This window comes from Mirounga leonina, unplaced genomic scaffold (assembly GCF_011800145.1).
Source record: "Mirounga leonina isolate KUSES-001 unplaced genomic scaffold, KU_Mleo_1.0 Mir_93, whole genome shotgun sequence".
In the NCBI taxonomy this organism is placed as follows: domain Eukaryota; kingdom Metazoa; phylum Chordata; class Mammalia; order Carnivora; family Phocidae; genus Mirounga; species Mirounga leonina.
In genome coordinates, this window is record NW_023270854.1 from 18,145,645 (window position 1) to 18,170,529 (window position 24,885).

At 39.2% G+C, this 24,885-nt stretch overlaps 1 protein-coding gene across 2 annotated transcripts in view; it reads right to left on the minus strand.

The window, feature by feature from the left end:
* WDR7 (WD repeat domain 7) overlaps positions 1 to 24,885 on the minus strand; it is a 347,094-nt gene that overhangs the window by 248,447 nt on the left and 73,762 nt on the right. For both annotated transcript variants that reach the window (XM_034995695.1, XM_034995694.1), the window contains exon 14: positions 23,320 to 23,534. In XM_034995695.1, coding sequence (XP_034851586.1) covers positions 23,320 to 23,534 — 215 coding nt within the window. The remainder of the gene's footprint in view (positions 1 to 23,319; positions 23,535 to 24,885) is intronic.

Sequence of the window (24,885 nt, forward strand, 5' to 3'; positions counted from 1 at the left end):
CAATCTACATAAATATTTCTTAAAATAGGCAAGAAAAATACTAATGCCCAAATAAGAGGGGGACTATCATAAAGATCAAGGACAATTCACAGTAAAAGAAACAAAGAGTCAATAAATATAGGGAAAAACCAGCTCACACTAGTTGTCAAGGAACTAACTGTTAAAATAACTACAAGAGGGCGCCTGGGTGGCTCAGTTGGTTAAGCGACTGCCTTCGGCTCAGGTCATGATCCTGGAGTCCCGGGATCGAGTCCCACATCAGGCTCCTTGCTTGGCAGGGAGTCTGCTTCTCCCTCTCCCACTCCCCGTTTTGTGTTCCCTCTCTCACTGTGTCTTTCTCTGTCAAATAAATAAATAAAATCTTAAAATAAAATCTTAAAATAAAATAAAATAAAATAACTACAAGATACCATTTATAAAATTAGCACACAGTAAACACTAAAACTACTTAGCCAGGAGTACAATGAAAGTCAAACCCACACACTCACTGCAGGCATGAATTTAAATAGCAGCCTTTTAGAAAAGCAATATGGCAAAATACACTGCGAGACCTTTAGACAGTTTGATCCAGTGCATTTATTTCTAGAACCCCATCCTAAATAGTCAGAAATACAGACATGGATTTATGTACAAAGATATTCAGTGAAATGGTAGCCATTATTTTAAATTGAAGCCTAAATAATCTAACAATAAGGAAACATAAATAATTTAAGTGTAGCCATATAATAGAATAAATACTGCAATCACTACAAATCATGCTTTCTGGGCACACTTAACCACATGGCAAAATTTCCTGTTCCGATTTTTTTTTAAAGACTTTATTTGAGAGAGAGAAAAAAAGAATGAGCCGGGGGGGGGGGGGGGAGGGGAGGAGCAGAGGGAGAAGCAGACACCCCGCTGAGCAGGGAGGCCGACTCAAGGCTTGATCCGGGATCATGACCTGGGCCTAAGGCAGACGCTGAACCGACTGAGCCACCCAGGCACCTCTCCTATTCCAATTTTAAGTGAGATAAAATTACACAGACACACCCACACACTATGGTTCTGATTTCATTTATTGAATGCTTAAGTATATATTTGAGCATGGTGAGAAACACTGGGAAGAAATACATGAAAATATTGGTAATTACATTTTGTGATGGAATTATAGAATATTTTCTTTTTTCTTTATAGTTCCCTACATTTCTTAAATGGTACACAGTCAATATATATTATTTTCATAATCAGAAAATAAAGCTCCAGGATAAAATACAAAGTCCTTCAGCACAACATTCAAGGCCCATTACAGTCTGATACCAAATATTTTTCCAGCTTTAACAAATAGGCTCTCATACCATAACCATGGTTCCCCACCCATTAAACCTTTTATTTATTCCTTTGCCCAAAATATTCTTCTTTGTTCTATTCTAATCCCTTCTCTTCCACCAAGACTCTAATTCTCCCAAGGAAAGTTATTAGTCCACAATGAATCCAGCTCCATGACATTTTATATCCACTATAAATCACAAATGTATACACCTTGGTTATGTTGATATAGTTAGGTATTTTACATATTTACATTTTCCTGTACTCTATGGGAACTAATTATATTTTACTCATCTTGTGTAACCTTATCAGAGTACCTGGCAGAATGAACAAAGGACATTATAAAAAAATTATAAAATTATTTTAAATTGCTAATCATAAATCATAAACTCTTCTATCGTAAAATTATAACAAATCTCCTTAACTGGTCTCTCTTCTGTTCAATCCTCCTCCCATCTGACCATGTTTCTTCCTAGCTGAAGGGGCTTCAACAGCATTTTATAATCCAGTGATACAATCTTTGCAAAGCAAAGACTTCTTTGCAAAGCACAAAACATCTTCCAAAATATACTGCTGCCTACTCCTTCAATTTCATCTCTAGCCACATCCCCTATATCTTCTACTACAGCCCAATGAAATCACTTGTACTTTTTAAAAAATTTTTATTTATTTGGGAGAGAGTGAGCATGAGGAGGAGGAGGGGCAGAGGGAGAGGGAGAAGCAGACTCCCCACCGAGCAGGGAGCCCGATGTGGGGCTCGATCCCAGGACCCTGGGATCATGACCTGAGCCGAAGGCAGATGCCTAACCGACGGAGCCACCCAGGCGCCCCTAAACCACCTATATCTTCCAGAACCATGCAGTGTCTAGCGTTTGTGACTTTGCTTATGCCAGGATGATGCTCCTTTCTCATTCTTCCTACAACCCTTTAAGTCATACTTTACCCATCCTTCAAGGGCATTTCCTGGATGTTAACTAGACTTTCCTGTGGTGATCATTTCACAGTATATACAAATATAAATCATCACATCATAAACCTGAAACTAATGTAATGTTGTATGTCAATTATACCTCAATGAAAGAAAAATGTAAAAAAAAGTCTCAAGTGGCTGCTCTTCCGCAAATTATTTCCATAATTATTACTAATTCTGCCTCCTTTGCTGAAACCTCTGTTCTGAACGGAATCATGTTTAAAGGAAGGTAGGAAATAATTTCTAAATCACAGCTTAACAACCTAAAGAACATAAATAATATCAATTTATATTCTATAAAATATGGTTTAAAAAAGCCAAGAGTTTCTGAATTTCATTCCCGTATCTAATTCATTTTTTACACATTCGCCTGTGTTTGTGAAAGACACTGGAGATACAAAGACAAACAAGATGACTTTCTAGTCATGGAACTCAAACCTCACAACTGCATAATGGCATGTAAAGACACCATGATGATGTATTAAGAATGATGCTCTGAAGAAAGGAGGATTGCAAGGTACAGTAAGGGACACAGCAGAGATAGCCACCCTGGGTGACCAGGGACAGCCTCTCCGAAGGGGTAATTATGAAAGGGCAGAGAGAGAGCAAAATGTGAAAAAGGAGAAAGGCAGGAGATGTGACAGGATGGATGTTGATGAAGCCACAGAAGATCAAGAGAACGAATTTAAGGAGAGAACACAGAGGTTCACACTAAGGCTTTTGAACTTTATCTTGCAGGTTTAGGAATCAATAAAGCAGTGCTTCTCTCAGAATCATTGGGGCTATTTGTTAAAATACAGGTTCCTGGGCCTGATATCAGGCCTGAATCAGTATGAATAGAGCTGAATGGATCAGAACCTGTCTAATGAGAATCCCAGGCAACTTCATGCTGCAGTACAGTTTGAGAACTATCATCTAAAGGCTTTAAAAGAGTGGAATAACATGATCAAATTTAATTTTATAGATGTTTATCCACCAGCAATGTTGGCTGAAAAGATCAGAGTCATGAATATGAATTGGGAGGAAACAGAAGCCATCCAGATGAGGGAAGATAAAAGTATGCAACAGTACTGAGAATGTAGAGGATGGGGTGGGGTGAAGAATGTGTACATTACCCTTTTATTTCTAACACCATTGAGCTTCATATTTGTTTTTTCAAATGCTGAATGTGTAATGTCAAACACTATGCTTAACGCTTTGTACCTACTGACATTAATTTGCAAGACAAAGTTATTTATAATACATTATATCTAGTATGTTCTTGCTATGAAAATGAGTATTGATAGCTATCATATGCTAAGTTGCTGCCATGGTCCAGGCACTATGCTGGGCATTAGGTTCATAATATCACAGAAAAAGGTAAAACATCATCCTACAAGAACTTTAGGTAGACATGTCACTATGTATGAGGGAATAGGTAATAATAGCATAAGGTAAAATCAAGAGCCCACCACAGTACATTAGGAAATATTGTCTTTCCAGTAAAGATCTACAAAATTCTATTAGGAGAAAGGGAGATCACTATTACCAAAGAATATAAAATCAAACATGTTTGGTAAGGAAATTATTGAGGCAGCAAGAGTGGCCTGAAGAAAAAAGAAGACAAGAGTGAGGACACAAGGTTAGCTTTTAAGCTCTCTCCTCTGATGTCAACCACATCTGTGCCCCTTTCAGCACCCCGAGATCTGCTCTGGTTCTGTCTCTTTCCGGGAGGTGCGCCAGCAGACAGCCCATGTGCTTGGACAACTGAAAGGTTACCTAGTGTCTGGTACCATGACATCTGGATGTGACTGTGTGCGTCTCCTCTTATCACAACCTCTCAGCGCTGCTGATCGTGTCACCATGGAAAAACTGTACCTATGAGCAAGCCCCAGCCAAAAAAGGAGGGTGAAAAACAGAAAGCAATAATAAAAGCAGATGAGAACAGAGGGAGACTGAAGGAAAGAAGGAGAAAATGACTCATCCCCAAGTACTGCGGATGACCTGTAACAACTGACAATGGATTTTACTGACTTAAAGGCCTATTACAACAAAATACCCTATTTGGCAAAGTTGTGAGGGTTAAGACTTTAGCTAAGTGCACAGAGATGGCAGAGTTGATCACAGACACGTCTGATACTCTAATATGCCACACTAAGATTTAGCTAAAGGAAAATGAACAGAAACATCTATCAAACTCCAAGGATCTCTTAGCTTAATCATAAGATATACATATCTAGAGCAAACTAACTCATTCAAATCATCTTATAGTCTTAACAATTTCACATACAGGTTACCTAATCCCGGAAATTCTTTAACGGGAATGTTAGTATGCTTGTTCTGTCACCTTTATTAAGAACATCTGAAATGTGCGCTCACAAATTCCCTTTTACATTACCACGGCAGAAGATTAAATTCAACAAATACTTGTGGAGTGTCTATTATATGCAAGATGCTTAGAAGAAAATAAAGCCTTTGTACTTAAGGCAATAATTTCAAAACTTACTTGAAAAAGGGCAGAAAGAAAAGCTAAATCATAAAATATATCCAAGTGAAATGGCCTCAAATTTGCTAGTAAAACTCAATCGTAAATGCAAAAGACACACAATGTACTTAAAAAGCTAGTAAGACAGATATATTTGACATTTTCATTGTTTTAAGCCTATTACAATGTTATATTTTCTGTAAACAGGAAAATACAGATTTAGCCATTTCAAATACTAAAGAACTTGACTTAAAATATTACAGAAATGCAACAATAGGAAAAAATTATTGGATTGCTTGCTCATCACTGCAAGTGAACCTGTGGCAATCACATTAAGAGTAGCAGGTAAAATTGTATCTCAAGTGAAAAACCCAAGGAAAATGACAGAACTGTGATCGGGAGATTGATCCTTCCTCGAGCCCAGGTATTTTTCAGCATATGCACACACATGCACACCATAAGCAGCACGGCCAGCAGCAAGAAAACCACTTACAGTCTGCAAAGGAGAAAATGTGGACGTAGCCTTGTTACATTTATCACTATTATATATTTGATTACATGCTAGGTTAAATCATGTCTGCTGAAATACCTGGAAGCTTTGTCCCCTAAAATCAACGTTATAATGATATTTTAGGCATATGTCATTTTATCCAGTGACTTAGAGGAATTCAGAATGTTGGCAATAATTTTACTCTTGCATCATTCACTTCAATGGTCCTGATTTTAAAACTTATTTCTGAATCATTTTTTATCGTCATAGTTTTCAGGACTATTTATAAAGTTACCTAGTAAAATAATTATGTTTCCTGAAAAAGCATCGAGTCCAATCTATAACACCAAATAGTCCAGATTTCTACCTAAACATAAATTCGATTTATGCCAGTGAGCTTTAAACACCAGCTGATTTTGGGATGCCTGGGTGGCTCAGTCAGTTAAGTGTCTGCCTTCGGCTCAGGTCATGATCCTGGGGTCCTGGGATCAAGCCCCGCATCCCTGCTCAGTGGGGAGCCTGCTTCTCCCTCTCCCTCTGCTGTTTCCCCTGCTTATGCTCTTTCCCCCTCTCTCTCTCTCTCAAGTAAATAAAATCTTAAAAAAAAAAAAAAAAGCAGCTGATTTTGATGCTGATGTGTAAAGCAGATGAGTAAATGATTTAAAAAAAAATCTGAATCTGCTTTGAAACCAGAGATTGAGGATACTAAGACTAGGAAATGTTATATATCTAACATACACATACACACACATACACACTTCTATAAATATCAACACTGAGTCCTAAAATAGAATATAGGAAAAATATGTATTTGAAAAATAATAATATAACATTTTACAAAATAATTATTTAGGTGTCATATTTCTAATGCATGATCTAAATAATTTTTTATGTCCTAAGTATAATATAAAGACTGGTTTATTACCTAAGAATATTTTGGTAGGAAAAATTAAACAAAAATTTTATTCTTGATTATGGATAGAATATTCTATTGAATACAAATCTTTAGGGATGTCTGGGTGGCTCAGTTGGTTAAGTGTCTGCCTTCAGCTCAGGTCATGATCCCAGGGTCCTGGGATCAAGCTCTGCATTGGGCTTCCTGCTCAGTGGGGAGCCTACTTCTCCCTCTGCCTGCTGCTCCCCCTGCTTGTGTGCTCGCGCATGCTCTCACTCTTTCTGACAAATGGACAAATAAAATCTTAAAAAAAAAATAAAGATCTTTAAAAGAACTTCTGATGCATAAGGTTAAATGCAAAAGGTTCAATGAATAAAAACACATTGATGTCCTAATGTGCTTTTGAAATATTCTAAAGTTAGCTAAGGGAAAATCCCACTACTTACTATAAGAATATATGGTTTTAATGTTGATGATTTTAAGTACATTTGACCCTTGAACAACACGGAGGTGAGGGCCACTGAGTCCCCTTCTCCCCACAGGCAGTAGAAAATCTGAGTGTAACTTTTGACTCCCCCAAAACTTAACTACTAACTATTGTTGACCAGAAGCCTTACCAATAACATAAAGAGTCGGTTAACACATATTTTGTATATGTATTAGATAGTGTATTCTTACAATAAGGAAAGCCAAAAAAGAAAATCATAAGGAAGACAAAATATGTTTACAGGACTTTCCCGTACTGAAAAAAATCCACATATAAATGGACACACACAGTTCAAACCTGTGCTGTTCAAGGGTCAACTGTATTAGGAAAAATGAAGGGAGGGAGGAAGAAAGGGAAACTATCAAGAAAATGTGTAAGACTGAAATGGATATTTGGTGCCCTCTGCTGTTGTATTGCTGTTACTTAATACTAACAGGGTAATAGAGTTCTTTCTCAGAGACTCCATTTAAGTTAAAAATAGACAATACACTTATTTGATTTTGGATAGGAGATTTTATGACGGCATAGACGACAATTTACTCAGAGCTGATGTTATTTCATTTCCTTCCATGTGTTTTTATTAACAAGTATATTAAAAAGCATAAACCAAAAAGGGATATTGAACTTAAGAGGTTTTAAGGTTTAATACTATACAATAATTTATGTCGCATGACAAATAAAATGTAAATTACTCAAAAATTAAGTATATGTATTAAATATAAACACTTAGGTCATGCCTGTTATGGAGATAATATCTTCTAAAGATATTTCTACAGGCCATGTCTTACTGGATAATGTTTGAATAATAATAATATCAGAATGGTATTAATATATTAAGAGATTAGAAGATTAATATTTTAATCCATAACACCAGCCCAAAAGAGATTAAGTTGTAACTCTTCCCAAATGGCCAAGTCATCAAAATCACAAGACAGGAGCCCTGGGGGCTGGGGCACCCCCACTCCTCCATTAGACAAGCCTTCATATGACTCACTCAACATCCTCTGCATCAATTCTTCTGTCTCCTAAACAGAGGAGAGATGCTGCAAACACTGAACAGTTAACACAACAGTATTCCCTTCCCTGGTAAAACAGAGACAATAAAACCCAGCTCATTTTATGTCAAATCAATGTTAAAGACACATGTGAAAATAACTGAAGGAAAGAAACTTAAGAAAGAAACGGAAGGAAGGAAGGAAGAAAGGAAAGAAGGAAGGAAGGGAGGGATGGATGGATGGAGGGAGGGATGGAGGGAGGGAGGAAGGGAGGGAGAGAGGGAAGGAATGGAAAGGAAAGGAAAAGGAAAAGGAAAAGGAAAGGAAAGGAAAGAAAACTACTGAAGGAAAAAAAAAAGTGCTTCTAGACTAATGTATCCTCCTGGGTTTTCCAAACCCTTAACACATTTGTGAAGGAAAGGAAATGAGAGGATATTCTGGGAAGTCCACTCGCTAAAAGAAAAGCTAAGACTAATAATGGCAAAATGAACAGGAGAAAAAACAGCTTTAATCCATCCAGGGTCACAGTGGTGAGCAATCTCCAATTTCAGAAATACACTCAAGCAGATTCTAACCTGTTTTAGACCCTCTTCTCTCACTCACGGCTACCAGCTGCCGGCCTGGGCACACAGCTCCCCATGCTCTCTCTGCCCACTCCCTGTCCCCACCCACGGCAGCACAGTGTTTTCTCTGCCTGGGATGCTCTTATCCACTTTGCCTTTTGATATCAAGCCTCCACACGAATGACTTTCTTCAGAGAAGCCTTCCCAACACCTCATCGGGTCAGCCATCTCCCAAGGGCTCTCTCCCACTTGGGGCATACCTTAGGTAATATAAAGCTCATCACAATGAATGCTCGCTCCTCTCCCTCATGAGAGCAGGAACCCCTCGACACCAGACCTGCTGGGTTTGGAAGTGACTCATGTACTCTCCAGCCGTTCTAGCTCCGGGCCTGGCTTATAGTTCACACTTGAGGTGTGCTGAATGAATGAAACCAGTCCATCATTCAATTCAGAGTATTAAACTAGCATGTGCTGAATACCTACTGTGATAAATGTGTGAAAACATGTTGCCCGTTTGACTTCATTACAACCTTATTACCTCCACTTTAAAGTTAAAAACAAATGGAGGGCTAGAGGTAAGCCAGTCAGTCACACGGGTCACAGAGCTAGTCGATGGTTAGGATATAGGAAGAAGTCCGGGTCCTCTGGCATCTGCCAGACATTTACTTCTAGATATCAAGAGCCTCTCAGCATTAGTTTTGTAGAGATTATAGAGATGGGGGCTGGGGGAAATGAATCCACTCCATATTAATCAACCCTCAAATTCTGGGTTATTCACAGTGATTCAATGAACAGTTTGTGCCAGGCACCGGAAATACGAGGAGGAATGTATCAAACAGTCCTTTGAGGAGCTCCTAGTCTGATACAGAGCAGCAGTTAGCCAGAGGTGACTGAGCCCTCACCCTCAAGGGACGTCTGGCACCGTCTGGAGACATCGCTATGAGTCACAACTGGGAGAAGTTGCTAATGGCATCTAGAGGGTAGAGGCTGGGGACGCTGCTAAACATGCCACAGTGTACAAGACATACCACAGAACAAAGAATTATCCAGCCCCAAATGTCAACAGTGTTGAGGTTAAGAAACCCTGACACACAGAAACAGACATGTAAACAAATCTATCTCCTTGTTTCCATGTACTGGTACCAAAGAATTAGTACCGGGATAGAAACGTAAAGCAAATGCCAGAGGGTCAGAGAAGATCCAAATGACTGCTTGACTTGGCGTTACCCGAAAACTTCAGGACCCTTTGCGGAGACAGTGGTCACAGAACTGAGGCTCGTGGGAGCTGAGGCAGTCAGCCAGGTGAGTGGCAGCTAGCCAGGGGAAGGCAGGTGGAGGGAGTGAAGGAGGCACGGGTATTCCGGGCCCAGCAACTAGCAAGTACTACGTTTATCGAAATACAGACTGGGGAACCAAGTTACAGTGCACTGTGGAAAACTAAAACCCCGATTTATGCTGACAAATCCCCTTCTTTCTTTTTTCTACACACTCTTTCTTCACAGCCATCCACTGCCCCTAGAAAATATCACTCTCACCAAGGCTGACTACGACCGGGTGTGAGGGTAATTACAAAAAAATAAGCATCTTCATACAAACTAAGAGAAAGATGTGTGGAAGACCATGGAAAGACCTCTGGATACACACAGTATAGAATTCCAACGCAACCACTACAACCACTTATACTTCCTATCCTTGGACACTGCAATAAACTGCCTCCCTGAAATGACTGCCTGATTAATATACTTCCATCCAAGGTTAATTGTAGGGCCTGCAACACCATGACATAGAAATCATGTTATGAATGTCATATGGGAAAGTTTTTTTAAACTTTAAAATCACTGTCACTGGCTCAAAGCCCTAATTGCCACCCCTCATTCTGGAAGATCTCACCATCCATATAGGTCAGTGATTTTCACTTATGGACTGCAGCCCTGGGTGGGCGAGGGTCCTCCTAATGGATATAAAAGGATTCGAAGTCGGAGGGCAAATGACACAATGTTAAACATGGAGCCACTATAGTAATATAGTGAGTTACTACGGTTATGTGGTCTAATTATGCTACAGGGGCTTGTTTTATATGTTACTATTTATAATTTGAAGTTAGTAGAGTTAGTACAGCTTTCTAGACTTTCAGTACTGAACTTAGATGTCACACAGTCACAAAATGCAGAGTATTAGTACAAAGATTCTACTGCATATGAATGTATGAATTGCCCATAAAAGAGATGTTTTGATATCAGCACATCATAACTGCTGGTTTTCAACTGCTGTTGTTCTTGCTTTTAAATAAGCTCCCATTAAGGGTGCCTGGGTGGCTCAGTCGGTTGAGTGACTGCCTTTGGCTTGGGTCATGATGCCGGAGTCCTGGGAACGAGTCCCACACATCGGGCTCCCGGCTCGGGAGGGAGCCTGCTTCTCCCTCTGACCATCTCCCCTCTCATGTTGTTTCTCACTCTTCCTCTCTCTCTCAAATAAATAAATAAAAATATTTAATAGATAGATAAATAAATAAATAAGCAAGCTCCCATTAGTTTTGTTACTTTGTTTTGGGTTTTTTACTTGCATCAACAATGTTTTGCACTATTATTTCTAAAAACAAGAATAAGACATGTTTGAGCCTTATTGTTTGTTCCCCAATCAGCCTGCCAGAGGGCACTGCCCTCTCTTCTCACAGAGCGCTCACCCAGTGAAAAGCAGGGGAAAGTGGGCTTCAGGGTCATTTGTGCCAAAGATGGAGACCATACTTGCCCTCCCAATTCGGTGGCTGTCTCGACTGCAGCCCACTTCAGCTGAATGTGTCCTCACCTCAGAAATCTTGAGCGTCAGTACCTCCACACTGACCACAATCTTCTCTAGATCCAGACCTTCCACCATACCTGCTCCTCAACCTTCCAGAGCAGTGGTTCACACACTGCTGCACATTACAGTCACCGGGGGAACTTTAACATTCCCAATGCACAGGCTGCATGCACACCAATCCAATCACAAAGCCCGTGAGAAGGAGCGAGGCACCAGTTTTTAAAGATCCTCAGATGATTTCAATTTGCAACAGTCTGGGAACCATTATCATAGAGGCATTCAGTCCCTGGATTCCACAATTTTGTCAAAAACTATCAGCCTCATCCTCTTTTGCACTCCTTCCCTCACAAGCCTAGAACTTCTGGTTAATCATATCAATCTCTTACAATTACATCCTCAATGCCCTTTAACTTCTGAATTACAGAATTGCAATTCAGGAGTGGTGATAAAATTTACCTTATACTTTTTCCTGTATTTTTTACTATAGCTAATTATGGCCCATTATAACTACAAATTCATAGTCAATCCTCTTACTCATCCCTAGCTTCCCCCCTCCCTTCCCCATCTCTACCTCTCTCATCGAGTCCCTACCTGGGTTCTCACTCCTCACAATCTTACCTATAACCTCTTGAAAAAATGTGAAGGTTTTAGGAATGTTCTCTTTTCAATTCCCATCCACTTCACATAGAAACCCACCCAGACATCCAGTCTGCTCCTCCCTCTCTTCAATTTCAGAAAATAAAGTCTTTCTCCTCCAGGTCAAAGCCAATTGCCTTCCCTCCGCCTTTGCAATCTGCCACTCTCTCATTTCCTGGGAAGCTAGCTTCATCAATTACCTCCTCCCTATGCTAATCTAGAATGTTCCTCTATCTACTGGCTCTTTAACCCTAATCCCCAACATCCTGAGGAGCAGTTCTGGAAAAGGGTACTAATGACCTCACTGACAAACACATTTCAACCCTTCCAATACTGAACATTTATAACATTTGATACAACTAATCACTCTCTACCCTTCTCAAAATTTTTGATCCCTTCAGTTTGCAAGTCAGCATAATCTCCTGGTTCTCCTCAAACTCTTCACACTTCTCTAAAGTGTTTCCACTTCCTCCCCTTAAGGTTAGTATCCCAAGAGTCTATCTCAGCCCATTTGCTACCTCTGAATAATCTCACGGCATTCCGTGGTTTTAAGTACCAGGTATCCATTGGAGATTCCTCAATCCATATATCCAACACCACACCCCTCCATCATCTACAAAGCAACTCATCATCATCCCCCACAAAACCTGCTCCTATATTTGATATCAACTTGATAGAGCCAATTTTTATTCAATCACCCAATCAGAAAACCTGTGAATCAACCTCACTCAGCACCTGCACCTAATTAATCACTAAGGCCTGCCAAATATCACTCACAAAAAATTATTGAATTTAAACTCTCCCCTACATTCCCTTATATCTGTTGCACACACTTGCTCTCATACAAAATTCTTTCTGAAGGAAGGATTCTAATGATTTTGTTTTTTTAAGTGTGAAAGCCACAGAGGCAAAAGCTAAAGTTTACGCACCTTCACATGGTAAGCATGGACCGGCCAGCCTCATTTCACACCACTTCCTGTCTCTCCTCTCTTCAATCCTCCAGCAATGCTGAACACATATAGTATTCCCCACTTCCCAGAACCTACTGCAACCCACCTCCATGCATCACCTGACTACATTCTACTCATTCTTCAACATCCCCTCCTCCAAGCAGCCAATCCTGATCACCACAGGCTAGTCCAGGTCTCCGCAATACTTTCTACATTTCTCAGCCATCTCGCTTACTCCTCTGCATTGTATTTAGCTGATTATATTTCCTGAGGGTCAATATCATGTCTTATTCATTTTGGCTCTCCAGGGCCAAACACAGTACCTAGTAGTCAATAAATGTTTACTGAACTAGACTGATTCAATTATTTTCTAACAGAGGCTATAAAAGTCAAGAAGTTTGAAAATCTTTTATATAGTCTAATAAAGAACAGATATTTCAAGCATATTAGAAGAAATTATATCTTACCCAAGGTACTAACACATTGGTATTTAGCTACAAATCTTTATATTTCTATCAAATTACTTCAAAATACCTTCAAGTTCCCAAATAAGAGTTAAATATAAAGTATCATACATAAGGGCTACAAAGATCTGGCTGTTGAGGTCATAGGGTTAAATCTATCTACTGTTCCTATTCTCTCAACAGTCTGCCATTTGATTTATTATGTGAGATGGTAAAAGGAATTTCTCCTTTGCTGTATCTCAGACACTGCCCAACAATCTGAATTTCTTCTCAGGTACACTGTGGATTGTTAATGTACTTCCAAAGAGAAACAAAAGTGTGCTAAAACCATCATAAAATAAGACTGATTTTTTCTTAGTTCAGAATAATATGATGAATTACATTTAATATGAACTATGAATTCCATTCATAAATCCATCAAACACCTATTATGTACAAGACAGAGGGCCAATAAGCACAAGAGCCACGGGGCTTGTTACGTTTCAAGAAGGGGAGCTTCCATGGGGCGCCTGGGTGGCTCAGTCGTTAAGCGTCTGCCTCTGGCTCAGGTCCTGATCCCAGGGTCCTGGGATCGAGCCCTGCATCAGGCTCTCTGCTCAGTGGGAAGCCTGCTTCTCCCTCTCCCAATCCCCCTTGCTTGTGTTCCCTCTCTCACTGTCTCTGTGTGTCAAAAAATAAATAAAAATCTTTAAAAAAAAAAAAAAAAAGAAGGGTAGCTCCCTCATATGTGTCATTATTTGACGGTGTTATGCAAGGATCACAGTAAATCCAGTCCTGTCTAATTTACGGATCCTTAAAAAAAAGGAAGAGAACTAAAAATCCTGTAATCATCAAAAAATGTAGTAAGTTCAATTAAATATGTAGTTAGTTTTTAGAGTTTAGTTTTATTCCTTAATGGTGTTTATAGCAACTTAAAACTCGTTACTGTGGAACTGGAGAAAAAGTTGGTGAAAAAATAACCTGAGTTGGAAATCTTCGAAGCATTCATTCCAAACTCTATGAAATAGCCACACATGATGCAAGTGCACATGGGTGCGTGCACACACACACACACACACACACAGGAGAGCACTGCACTCACAACCAACAAGAGTGTACTTTCTAATGTGTGTGAGAGTACCATGAATGTGAGGTAAATATGAAGAGAGAATAAGAGATAACAACAGAATTAGGACATAAATACATGAAAGGAATGTGAACCACTTGTACAGAGATAAGGAGGAGGAATGATTAATGTAATATGATGGATGGATTGTGGAAGGGGGATGGAAAAAGAGGAAAATAGGGAAGGAGGAGGGAGACAGCGCAGCTGGACTTCTTTGACTTTCTTGTACTTATGGTGCTTGTTATAATAGCAATGTAATAATGTATGTTCAGAAATTGATCCCAATTACCTTACTTATATACCTGTGCCTAATCAATAACCTTAAATCTTTTCATATTACATTTATGGTTCCAAAAGAATTTTATTATTCCTTAAGGAATCTCTTTACCAAAAGCCTCACATTAAATTCTAAAATCTTCATTCTAGAAATGTTTAGATACCAATTGACAAACAATACAGAGGGAAGAAGTGGCAAAACAAAACAAAAAAAGTTACTGATTGTTCACTGTAGAGTCTGAAGTCATTCTCTCTAACCACTACGTTGTGAGATTGTGGATATGGGCAATAGGTGGGTCAATACATGAGGAAAATTCCAGCCCAGACTGAAGGACTCTGTCACTTGCCAGTAGCTTAAGGATGTTCTCACATAAACAGTCCTTTAAATTCAAACCCACAACTGACCCAGAATAGAGAAAACATATTCACAGATGTGCCTCATCTAGTTCAATAATAAATACACAATTAAGATTTAAAAATGAATGTTTAATACAATTTCTCCTTAACTAATTCATTACTGAATCTTACAATTAACGTCAAGTATACAGAAACTCAAAGGGATTCTGGAAAGATCATGGCACTGATGGCAGAATAGTTATTGTATTTTTCCAAATCCTCACACAGAAATAGAGCAATATGAGAATAAACCAAATGTACTGAGAACATTTTCAACAAAATGAGGTAACAAAATATATCCAAAAATCCCAAAATTCAAGCAGGTGGAAAAACCCACCCACAGCTACAAGATCTATCTGGTATCTGGCATCTCTGCAGGACGAAGGAAAGGGAGTAGTGAGGTATGCGACAGATCTGATAGGCAAACCCCAAAATGCTAACCGACATTTATCAGGAAAATACAGTGGGCCCATTTAAAAACAACAGCTGACCGTGCGAGAGGTTTAGCCACCTCCGCAGCAAGCGAATGCAAGGGCCCACAGGAACAAGGTACGAGGGGCTGCCCCCTGGCAGACCCCGTCCACACGCAACACTGCTGCTTCACGGCTGCCTTCAGGAAAGGGCCCCCGGGAGCGAGAAACTACCAAGAATGCAATCAAAACTGACAGGTAATTCCCCCCACCTGAAAAAAAGAGGTGAGGAATGGCGTTAGGAGATGTCAGAAAGTGAGCCACCGTATTTTTGAACTGCGTGCAACAACAACAAAGGAAGTTCTGTGAAGTTAGAGAAACTATCTGAACTAATCATTCACAGAGTCCAGGAGACTACTTCCCAAAGAAAAAAAAGTCAGGAACAGAAAAGCATTGAGGTCAAATTATGATAATTAAAAAGAGTAAGAACCAGAAAGAAACAGACATGCTCCAAAAGCAGATAAAATGAATGTGCTTATTTCAAAACAAGCTGAAGAACATTTTTAAAATGATACTCAACATGAAAGAACAACATAAATGAGCATTAGAAAAATCATAAATGAAATGACTGAACTCAAAAAGAATTAGAAATAAGACATCACGTTAGCAATGAAGCCTCAAATGAAAGAAACACAAGAGTAAATACATACAAAAATAATGCCTCAAGAGAAGCAGAAGGTGAAAAAAAGGACAATGTTAAGGATAAAAAGGAAATGAAGCTTCTTTTCCTTTGCGGAAAAGGTGCTGGCATACCTAAAGAGGCTTGGGCTGCGCTGGAAACTGTTTACATAAAGGGCAAATTGAACAAAGAAATACAGATGGCCCCTGACTTATGATTCTTTGACTTTATGATGGAGTGAAAGCGATAAACATTCAGTAGAGACCCTACTTGGAAGTTTGAATGTGGATCTTGCCCTGGGCCAGCGACATGAGATGGGACCCTCTCCCGTGACAGTGGGCAAGGGTGGTGGTCTTAGCTCCCAGTCGGGCAGCATGCATGAGGGTCAACAACAGACACACTGACAATCATCTCTGCCCATGCAAACTCCGCTTTTCATTTTCATTGCAGTATTCAGTACATTACATGAGATACTTAACATCGTTATAAATAAGCTTTGTGTGAGATGATTTTGCCCAACCGCAGGCTAATGTAAGTGTTCTGAGCATGGGTAAGGGTGGCTGAGCTAAGCTATGATGTTTGGGGGGTTAGGTGTATTAAATGCATTTTCGACTTAAGAGATTTTCCATTTACAATGGGTTTACTGGGATGTAACCCCACTGTGAGTCATGAAGACAGTAAATACACCGAAAATAGTGGGAATGAGGTTTCCCACAGCTGGAGAAGAGAGTTACAGTGTATCAGGAGGAGAGGCTAGAACAAACCCTGTGGTGTCTGATTAGATGTGGAGGTAACACGGTTAACCGATGGTATTTACTGTATCTAGGAAAATAGAGGAACACAGACGTGTGTGCATAAACAGACACATATAATCTAGCTCTGTCTCCTGACACGGCTTGGATGCAATGTCATCCCAGGAGCAATGAGTGCATGCAGCATCCAGATTTGGTTTCTAATTATTATCCCCATTAAAGAGAATCACTCATCACATAGGGACTCAATGAAGTTTATTTCCCTCCTACAGTCAGAGACATTGACCCCTTAGTTTTCTTAGGGAAGACTGGACAGATCACTAAGGTTCCTTTATTTATTAAAGACTAGACAACAATTAGTGTAATGTAAAATTTTTGTTCTAATAACCACTTAAAACAACCAAAAATGAAATCTAGATATACTTATAAATATATAATAAATATACAACCAACATATTCTTATTTTCTATGAAAATATTCATTAAAGTTTTGGAGTAGAATGTTAAGCAAGTTTGATTGATTCTTCAAAGGTCAGACATATCATAAGAATTTTTCTAAGGCCATAAACAGTTCACCAGACAAGGCCTGTATCCCGTATATAACGTCATACGGCTTGTCCCTGTCTGTACCTTACAGCGCCCTTTTCACAACAAATCATAAAGTCAATTCAATCAGTATAAAATTTTTTTAGAGTGAATTTTGTAAGCAAAGAAACACAGAGCATGTTCTCAGTAGGTTATATTTAACTTCTAAATCCCATTCTCTCACCTAGTTACACAGAATACAAAGCTACTGACCTTTGGAAATATAGCCCGTTCATTTTTTTTTTTTTAAAGGCTTTTGACTAATTAGACAACAGAGAGAGAAACGTAATGTAAGAGATAAATCATCCTGGTCATTTTTCAATTTCTTCAGCCTCGTGATCTTTTAATATAAATAGGGTGACTCTTGTACACAATGCCTAAGATATAAAGGTGCCAAACAGAAAATTACACACACTAGGCTTAAGAAATGATTGTCATGACATTAAAGGCTTTCTAGCTCCACTAGTAAAATCCCATTGACCCCAAGTATCCCCCAAGATCTCCTCACCAAGAACCAGCATCTGTGGCAAATGCTTTATGAGAAAGTTCATCAAAAAGACCACCTGATGTGCTTAGACCATCTCCTTAACATATTACTTTACGCAGACATCAAATCCCACCACATGCTATCTATGATTTACTAGCTATGTTTAGTTTATAAATCTTCTAATTCCTAGTCCAATACATGACTTATGCTGGGTGTTACACGGCATTAAAATAAAGATGGCTCTGCCTTCAAGGGATTAAAACCACTTCCTATCTTTTAACAGATACTACAGCCTACTTTGCTCCTCTTCCACTGAATATTAACTTGGTTATATTCACCTCCCTCTCTTTCATCATTACCAATTAAAAGGAAACAACATCTAGTCAGGGCGAATTCTCCAGTTAACTCTACTATCAACCACCATGTCCTCTGACAGGGCTCCACCAATACCTCCTCCACCCGCAAAAACGTTCAGTGAGCTCCTAACACAGTAAAACTCGGCTCTTACCCCTGCAGCCACTGAAGCTACTACTCTGTTTTTTATCCTCCAAAAGCAAATGTCTTCCACGATTTCCACCTCTACTTTATCTCATCCTCATTCTTAGTTCATTGTACCAGGATTTCTGACCCAACTAACTCTACCAAAGTGGCTCTCCTAATGATCACCAATGACTTCCCTAATTACTAACTCCACTCTTATTTATTCCCCAAGTCTTAATGTTTTCTCACATCTCTGATCAACTGTTGACCTTGCTTCCTTCAAAACTTCATTTTCGGTTATATGTGTGAACTAGGCCATTGCAGTTTACTTGTTGAAGGTCACCCACAGGCAGCAAGTTACAGAGATGTAATTTAAATACAGATACGCCTGTCACCAGAACCCAGGTTCTTAACCACTCCTTTGAATTGCTTTTCAAAAATGAAGCAAAGGCTACTCCATGGAAGAACTGTATCCACAATCTTGTTATTAATAATGCCATTCTCCGATGCAGGTGCAGCAAGCGATGACCCAGAGGCCAATCCAGCCCATTGCCTATTTGTGTATATGAAGTTTTATTGGAAGTCAGTCATAGTCATTCATCTACCTATTGTCTGTGGCTGCTTTCACACTATAATGGCAGAGTTGAATCATTGTGACATAGATTGTATGGTTCACAAAGCCTAAAATTTTTATTATCTAGTGCTTTATAGAAAAAGTTTGCAATGCCTGTTCTAACCAACTGTTTTTTTAGGTTCATCATTGGCAAATCTGAAGGATGATAATAACTAACTCACAGCATATCCGGAATACTCTAATGACAGCAGGCATCCCAAAATATGGACTACAGTCTAATCCATTCTCTTACTCTAGTGTTTATTTTGGGGGAAAAAAATCCCACCCCTACTCTCACTCTCATGCCACTTCTTTCCTAGAGGATGTTTGCTCCCCTTGTACACACCCCATCTCCCACCACTACAAACAAGAGGCAGATGTCTCCTATTACAACCAAACTGAAAGCCTATTCCGTGAGTTGTCTGTATCATCTGTTAACATCTCTGCCATTCTCCCTTCAGCCAGGCTTGGATCTCTGAAATCAGCTTGTATGTCTCAACTCTTCTCTTGCTTATCATTCTTATTTATTCAACCCACACAAGAGCTTCCAAGCCATTCCTTCTTCAACATTTCCTCTACCTAATCATATCCTGGTCCCCACTGCCTCTCACTCTATCAACCCAACAGCCTCACAATTCATTTCCCATGGCAATATTTGTAAGTGTCTGGCATACAAATGTCAGATACAGCAAAATATTTCTTAAACAGAGATCTCTTTTTAAGACTATTCAATATCGGGGTGCCTGGGTGGCTCAGCTGTTGAGCGTCTGCCTTCGGCTCAGGTCATGATCCCAGGGCCCTGGGATCGAGCCCCACATCAGGCTCCCTGCTCGGTGGGAAGCCTGCTTCTCCCTCTCCCACTCCCCCTGCTTGTGTTCTCTCTCACTCAGTCTCTCTCTGTCAAATAAATAAATAAAATCTTTAAAAAAAAAAAAAAACTATTCAATATCGTATTTCTACCCACTAAGGCAAGTCCTCAGCTTTGCATTCAAATAGATTACACAATATGATTCCAATCTATTCCTCCAAGCTAACTTCACACTATGTTTCTTGGGTATTTCCTATGCTTCAGGTACTACATAAAGCACTGAAAATAAAAATATGAGAAACTCAGCTCCCGTCCTCAAGAAGCTTAAAATCTAACAGGGAAAACAGATACAGAGAAAGAAAAAAAAAATACCCCATACAAAGTAAAGTGATTTAAGGAAAGGTCTGACCAGGAAGGTATTGAGTACAAAGAGAACACAAGAACTAATTCTGCCATAGGGGCAGAGAGGATAAGGTTTGGGGATGGCTTCACTATCCTCAGAGAAGAGGGAGTAAAGAAGCAAGGGTGGGGACAGGAAAGGAAACATAAGATATAGGATGTAGGATCTCTACCATTTCTCAACCTTTTTTCTCCAGAGCAATGTTTTTAAACCAGACACAATTTTGCCCCACATGGGGCATTTGGCCATAACTCAAAACATTTTTGATGGTCACACCTGGGCAAGAGAGGGTGCTACTGACATGTAGTGGGTACAGGAAAAATGATTCTCAACATCCTACAATACACAGGACAGCCCCTCACAACAAAGAATTATCCAGCCCAAAATGTCCGTAGTGCTGAGGTTGGGAAACCCTGCTCTAGAGCCATAAGGAAAAGAAGTAAAGGGGAGGGACTCGCTGACAGATTCTGCAGGATGTGTTGGACTGCTGACAATACAGAGATAGCAAAGAAGGAGAATGAGTTATGCCTGGACAGCCTCGCTCACTAAAACCACAAGGGAGAATGCAAAACTGAACGGAGGGCAAAGGTGATTAATAAATGTTCCACATCTAAGGCTTCCCGAACAGGAATAGATCTGATCACCAAGCCAAGACAATCAACTATGAGGGAAGGGAGAAGACCCGAGCAAAGAGGCTGAAGCAGAGGCCTTCTGAGCTTTCTGTTACACATCATCCAATTCAATGCATATTTATTGCACAGCTGCTACTAGATGTCATGAGGGAAAGAGCAATAAATAAGTCACAATCCCTGCCTGCAAGAAGGCTGAATTTCAGTGGGAAGAATCAGAGAAGCATATAAGTTATTATAACACAAAGGAAATTAAGATACATGTCATAAGAGAAACACACAGCGGTTCAAATACACACATCTTTCAAAGATTCAATGCAGTCCTAGGAATAATTCCACTTAACATCCTCTTGATCTTCTAGTGAAAGAAAAGAATCAGAGGAGAATAAATTCCCTATCTTTGGGGCACCTGGGTGGCTCAGTCGTTAAGCGTCTGCCTTCGGCTCAGGTCGTGATCCCAGGGTCCTGATATGGAGCCCAGCGTCCAGCTCCCTGCTCAGTGGGGAGTCTGCTTTTCCTTCTGCCCCTCCCCATGCTCATGCTTTCAATCTCTATCAAATAAATAAAATCTTTTAAAAAAAATTCCCTATTTTTGTTTGCAAGGCTCTACACGTCTGCCATAATTAACAAAATTAGCAACATATAATATGTTTTTTTCCAAATAGCCCAACTGCTAACACCAGTCTAACAAGGAAAAGGTGGGATTCTTTCTATACAGTATTCCCATAAAGATTTCACTTTCCATTGAGAGACCATGAAAAAACTTAGTTCCCAAATCTTAGAGTCAGTCCTACACCACTGAGAGGCTCTTAGTTATGTTTTGTTTTGTTTTTTTAAACTTTGGGTGGGTTTTATTTCTCCTGAGGTTAAAAAGCCATCCAGAGGACAACTCTTTAAATATTCCCCTCAGAAGGAGCCTCAAATTCAACATGAGAAAATAGTTAGAGAAATCCCTAATGGTCCAGCCAACATACATTTTTCATAAAGTGATTACCCTCCTGCAGCCTCAGTTTCCTAAGCCTTTCCCCCCTCCTATAATTGTTTTCCTTGTAGGCCAGGCAACAATTATCACTGCTACAAGACTGAGGAGGTTCACAAGCAATATATTTTACAATACATAAGTGTAGTGTCTCTGATATCTGGTGCTTTTATCACTAATTGCCCTATAAAATGCACTATTAAAACAGGGACAAACAAGATTGTAAAAATCACATAATGGACCATGACCACTTACAAAAGCCATTCATAAATGTTACTGTACCATTTATTTTTCTTTAATTTTCCAATTGTATAATTAAGTTTCCAAATTTTTATTTCTAGGTGATACCAACAAGAAAAAAAATATATTTGAAAACTATATAACATATATACTTGCCCTTACATATACTATTTTATAAATTGGCACCGAATTAAAATTATATAGAACATCAAACACTGTGCTATGAACACTGAATTGCTAGGGACGTCTATATAATCTCTTGAAAGAAAATTATAAGCACAGCAAATGCATTTAAGTTGTGATTTCTATTCAAACTTCAGAACACAGGACAGAAAGCATGAAAGAAAATGAAGAAGGATTTCATAATTCTGATCTATGAAACATACAATACAACAAAGCCAATAAAGCATTTAATATCTTGGGGAAAGACAGAATGATCAAAGATTACTGCCAATTCCTAGAGGACATGGGTCACTGGAACCACCTACAGCATTTTATGTCATCAGCACTGACCACTGATTCATGGGCAAATGTTCAAGTTTGCAGATGAGCCTTTCAGCCTGTTTGTTATTTAGCCACATGTCTAACTATTTACAAAAAAAAAAAAAGGAATCCAGAATAAGAAAATGAAAATGACAGTACTTGTGTTACCTACTAATAATTCTAATGAATACTTAGATGCAGCTGGGAATTTTAAGATGTGACTCCGATGAAATGCTGGGACTGTCTGTAAGTTTCACCTACACCTTACCAGAGACAAGCGACTTCTAACAATACCACAGAACACAAATACCACAAACCAAACAGTGGCTGGCCTCTATAAAACTGAAGACAAGTAACCCATTAATGAATTGGGATTATTTGTTCTTCTTTTCGTAGGGTAATCTTCTATTAACTGAAGAAGTAACGGATGTCGTAATGGGAGTATCAGTGGGGAAAGTGTGATTGAGCTTGGGTCTTACAGTGCTCGTGTAACTCCACCATACCTATTCTCAAGTATCCTCCTATATCTTCATAATGGCCTAACCTTACTAAAATCAGAATCTTTGACTTTAAAAAAAATGAGCAGCCACAATTAGAAACATCTTAATTGTACCTAAATTATTATTTTTTCTTCCTAGAGATATTAGCTAGTGCTCAATCTTTCGACAGGAAGACTGTCAGAAAACCATAAAGACAGATTATATGAAAAATGTTTGCTCTAATTTCGGATTCAAGTCCCTTAACTCCATAGGAATCATTTTAAAATATTTTAAGTGGTAAGAATAACCTACTTAAAAAAAAAAAAAAAAGCCAAATACTTGAAATATGCAAAAACGATGTTGGACAGACTTACACAAAATCAGCAGCTTATTTTTCATCAATGTCATCTCCCAAAAGTTATTCCTTAAGCCATGCCAAAACTGTGTTATGAAACGGAGTAGGATGGGGGCTACACACATGAACCCACACACAGAACTTACTTTGTCAGAGGCCTCAGAAGCCAAGAGGTTAGTTGCAAGAGTCTGTAGTTTATGATGGGCCATGTTTTTAAGAGCGGCCAGACTACGCCGTGTCATGGCCTGCTTTAGGTTGACTGCCGGATGACTGAGAGAGTCAACTGCAGCAGGAACTGCTTCGTCGCAGGCATTTAGTATCTCCACTGCTGTGATCCCCATCACACAGCGATCCAACGCGCCTGGAAGACGTATACATTCACAATTAGTACACACAACACTATAACCGCTGAGTCATTTTTTAAGGAAAGAAAATACATAGACGTTTTTTATGTGGGGGTATTTTTCTCTCTGCCTCCCAGAAACATTTCCTTGTGCTTCCCTCCTCTGAGGATCCTCCAGGCAACATTACCTTAGCCGTTTCTTCTCCTGTAATGCCCCAACCGCAACTTCCCAAGAAAGCCAGGTTCAGAGCCGAGACCTCAACAACATCCCCCAGGCTTTTCCACTGTCTGCTTCCAAGACGATCTTCTTGATACTCCCTACCATTACTCTACTACAAATATCAGTTTCTATGATTTCACCTTCCTCTAAGTTGCCTATCAATCACAAACAAAAAAGAGCTAAATTTTGCTATTCTTCTCATTCTTTCTACTTTAATAATTCCTGGAGCTTCTCTTTCTCTATGGAATCTCCACAAAGCAGGAAAAAAACTGTAACTTCTCATTCTGTCTGCAAATGTCTTGACTTTTACTGTTTATACCCAATCAAATGTTTCTCTGGGTGTTTATGAAAATAACTACTACTCCAACTTATGACCACTTCCAAGCTTCTTCATTTAGCCATTCTTTCCATTCATCTCCACCTATGAATTTCATGTCTAAGCTAAGGCACAACTCCTTCCTACAATGCAGACAGCTTTTCTCTATACTTTGTTTTAAAGGGTCTCATTATATGGATTTGTACATAATCTTCTGAAGATTAAAATAAGGACAGTGAAATAATGAAGTTTATTTTGGTCCACTGAGCATTCCTCCAGTCATTCTAAAAGAGGACAAATCAATTTTGAAAAATAGCCATAGAGAACACCAGAAACATAAATGTCACCAAAATGCAAGATTTCTGTTGTGTCTTTGAGCTAGTACCCAAACACCCCAACATATTTTATTCCCAATACTGAGTATTTATATACACGCCATTCAAGTTTGCCCCTCCCCTTCCTTAAAGGGCTTAACTTCTTTTCGTTCCAATAGTAGTCCTGGAATTAATTCTTGGTGATTTTAGTATTAACACAAATCAGTGTTTTACTAACCAATTCATTGAGTCTTGACCAATGTATTTTGGAAGGCAAAGCATAAGGAGGAGCTGTTGCCTGAAACTTTCTGTGTATGTATGAAAAGGAGGGTGTGTATACTCTAAAAGGATTTAAAAGTTCAAGAATGTTTGAAAATCACCAGCACATATGATTCTTCCACACATCCCGATCGCCTGGCTCTTTGAGTTCCTCTACTCCAATAAATTTTGCCCTACACTTGATCCCAGACAATGGTCACATTATAAACTTCTCATTACCAGTAACTAAATCCTAACATG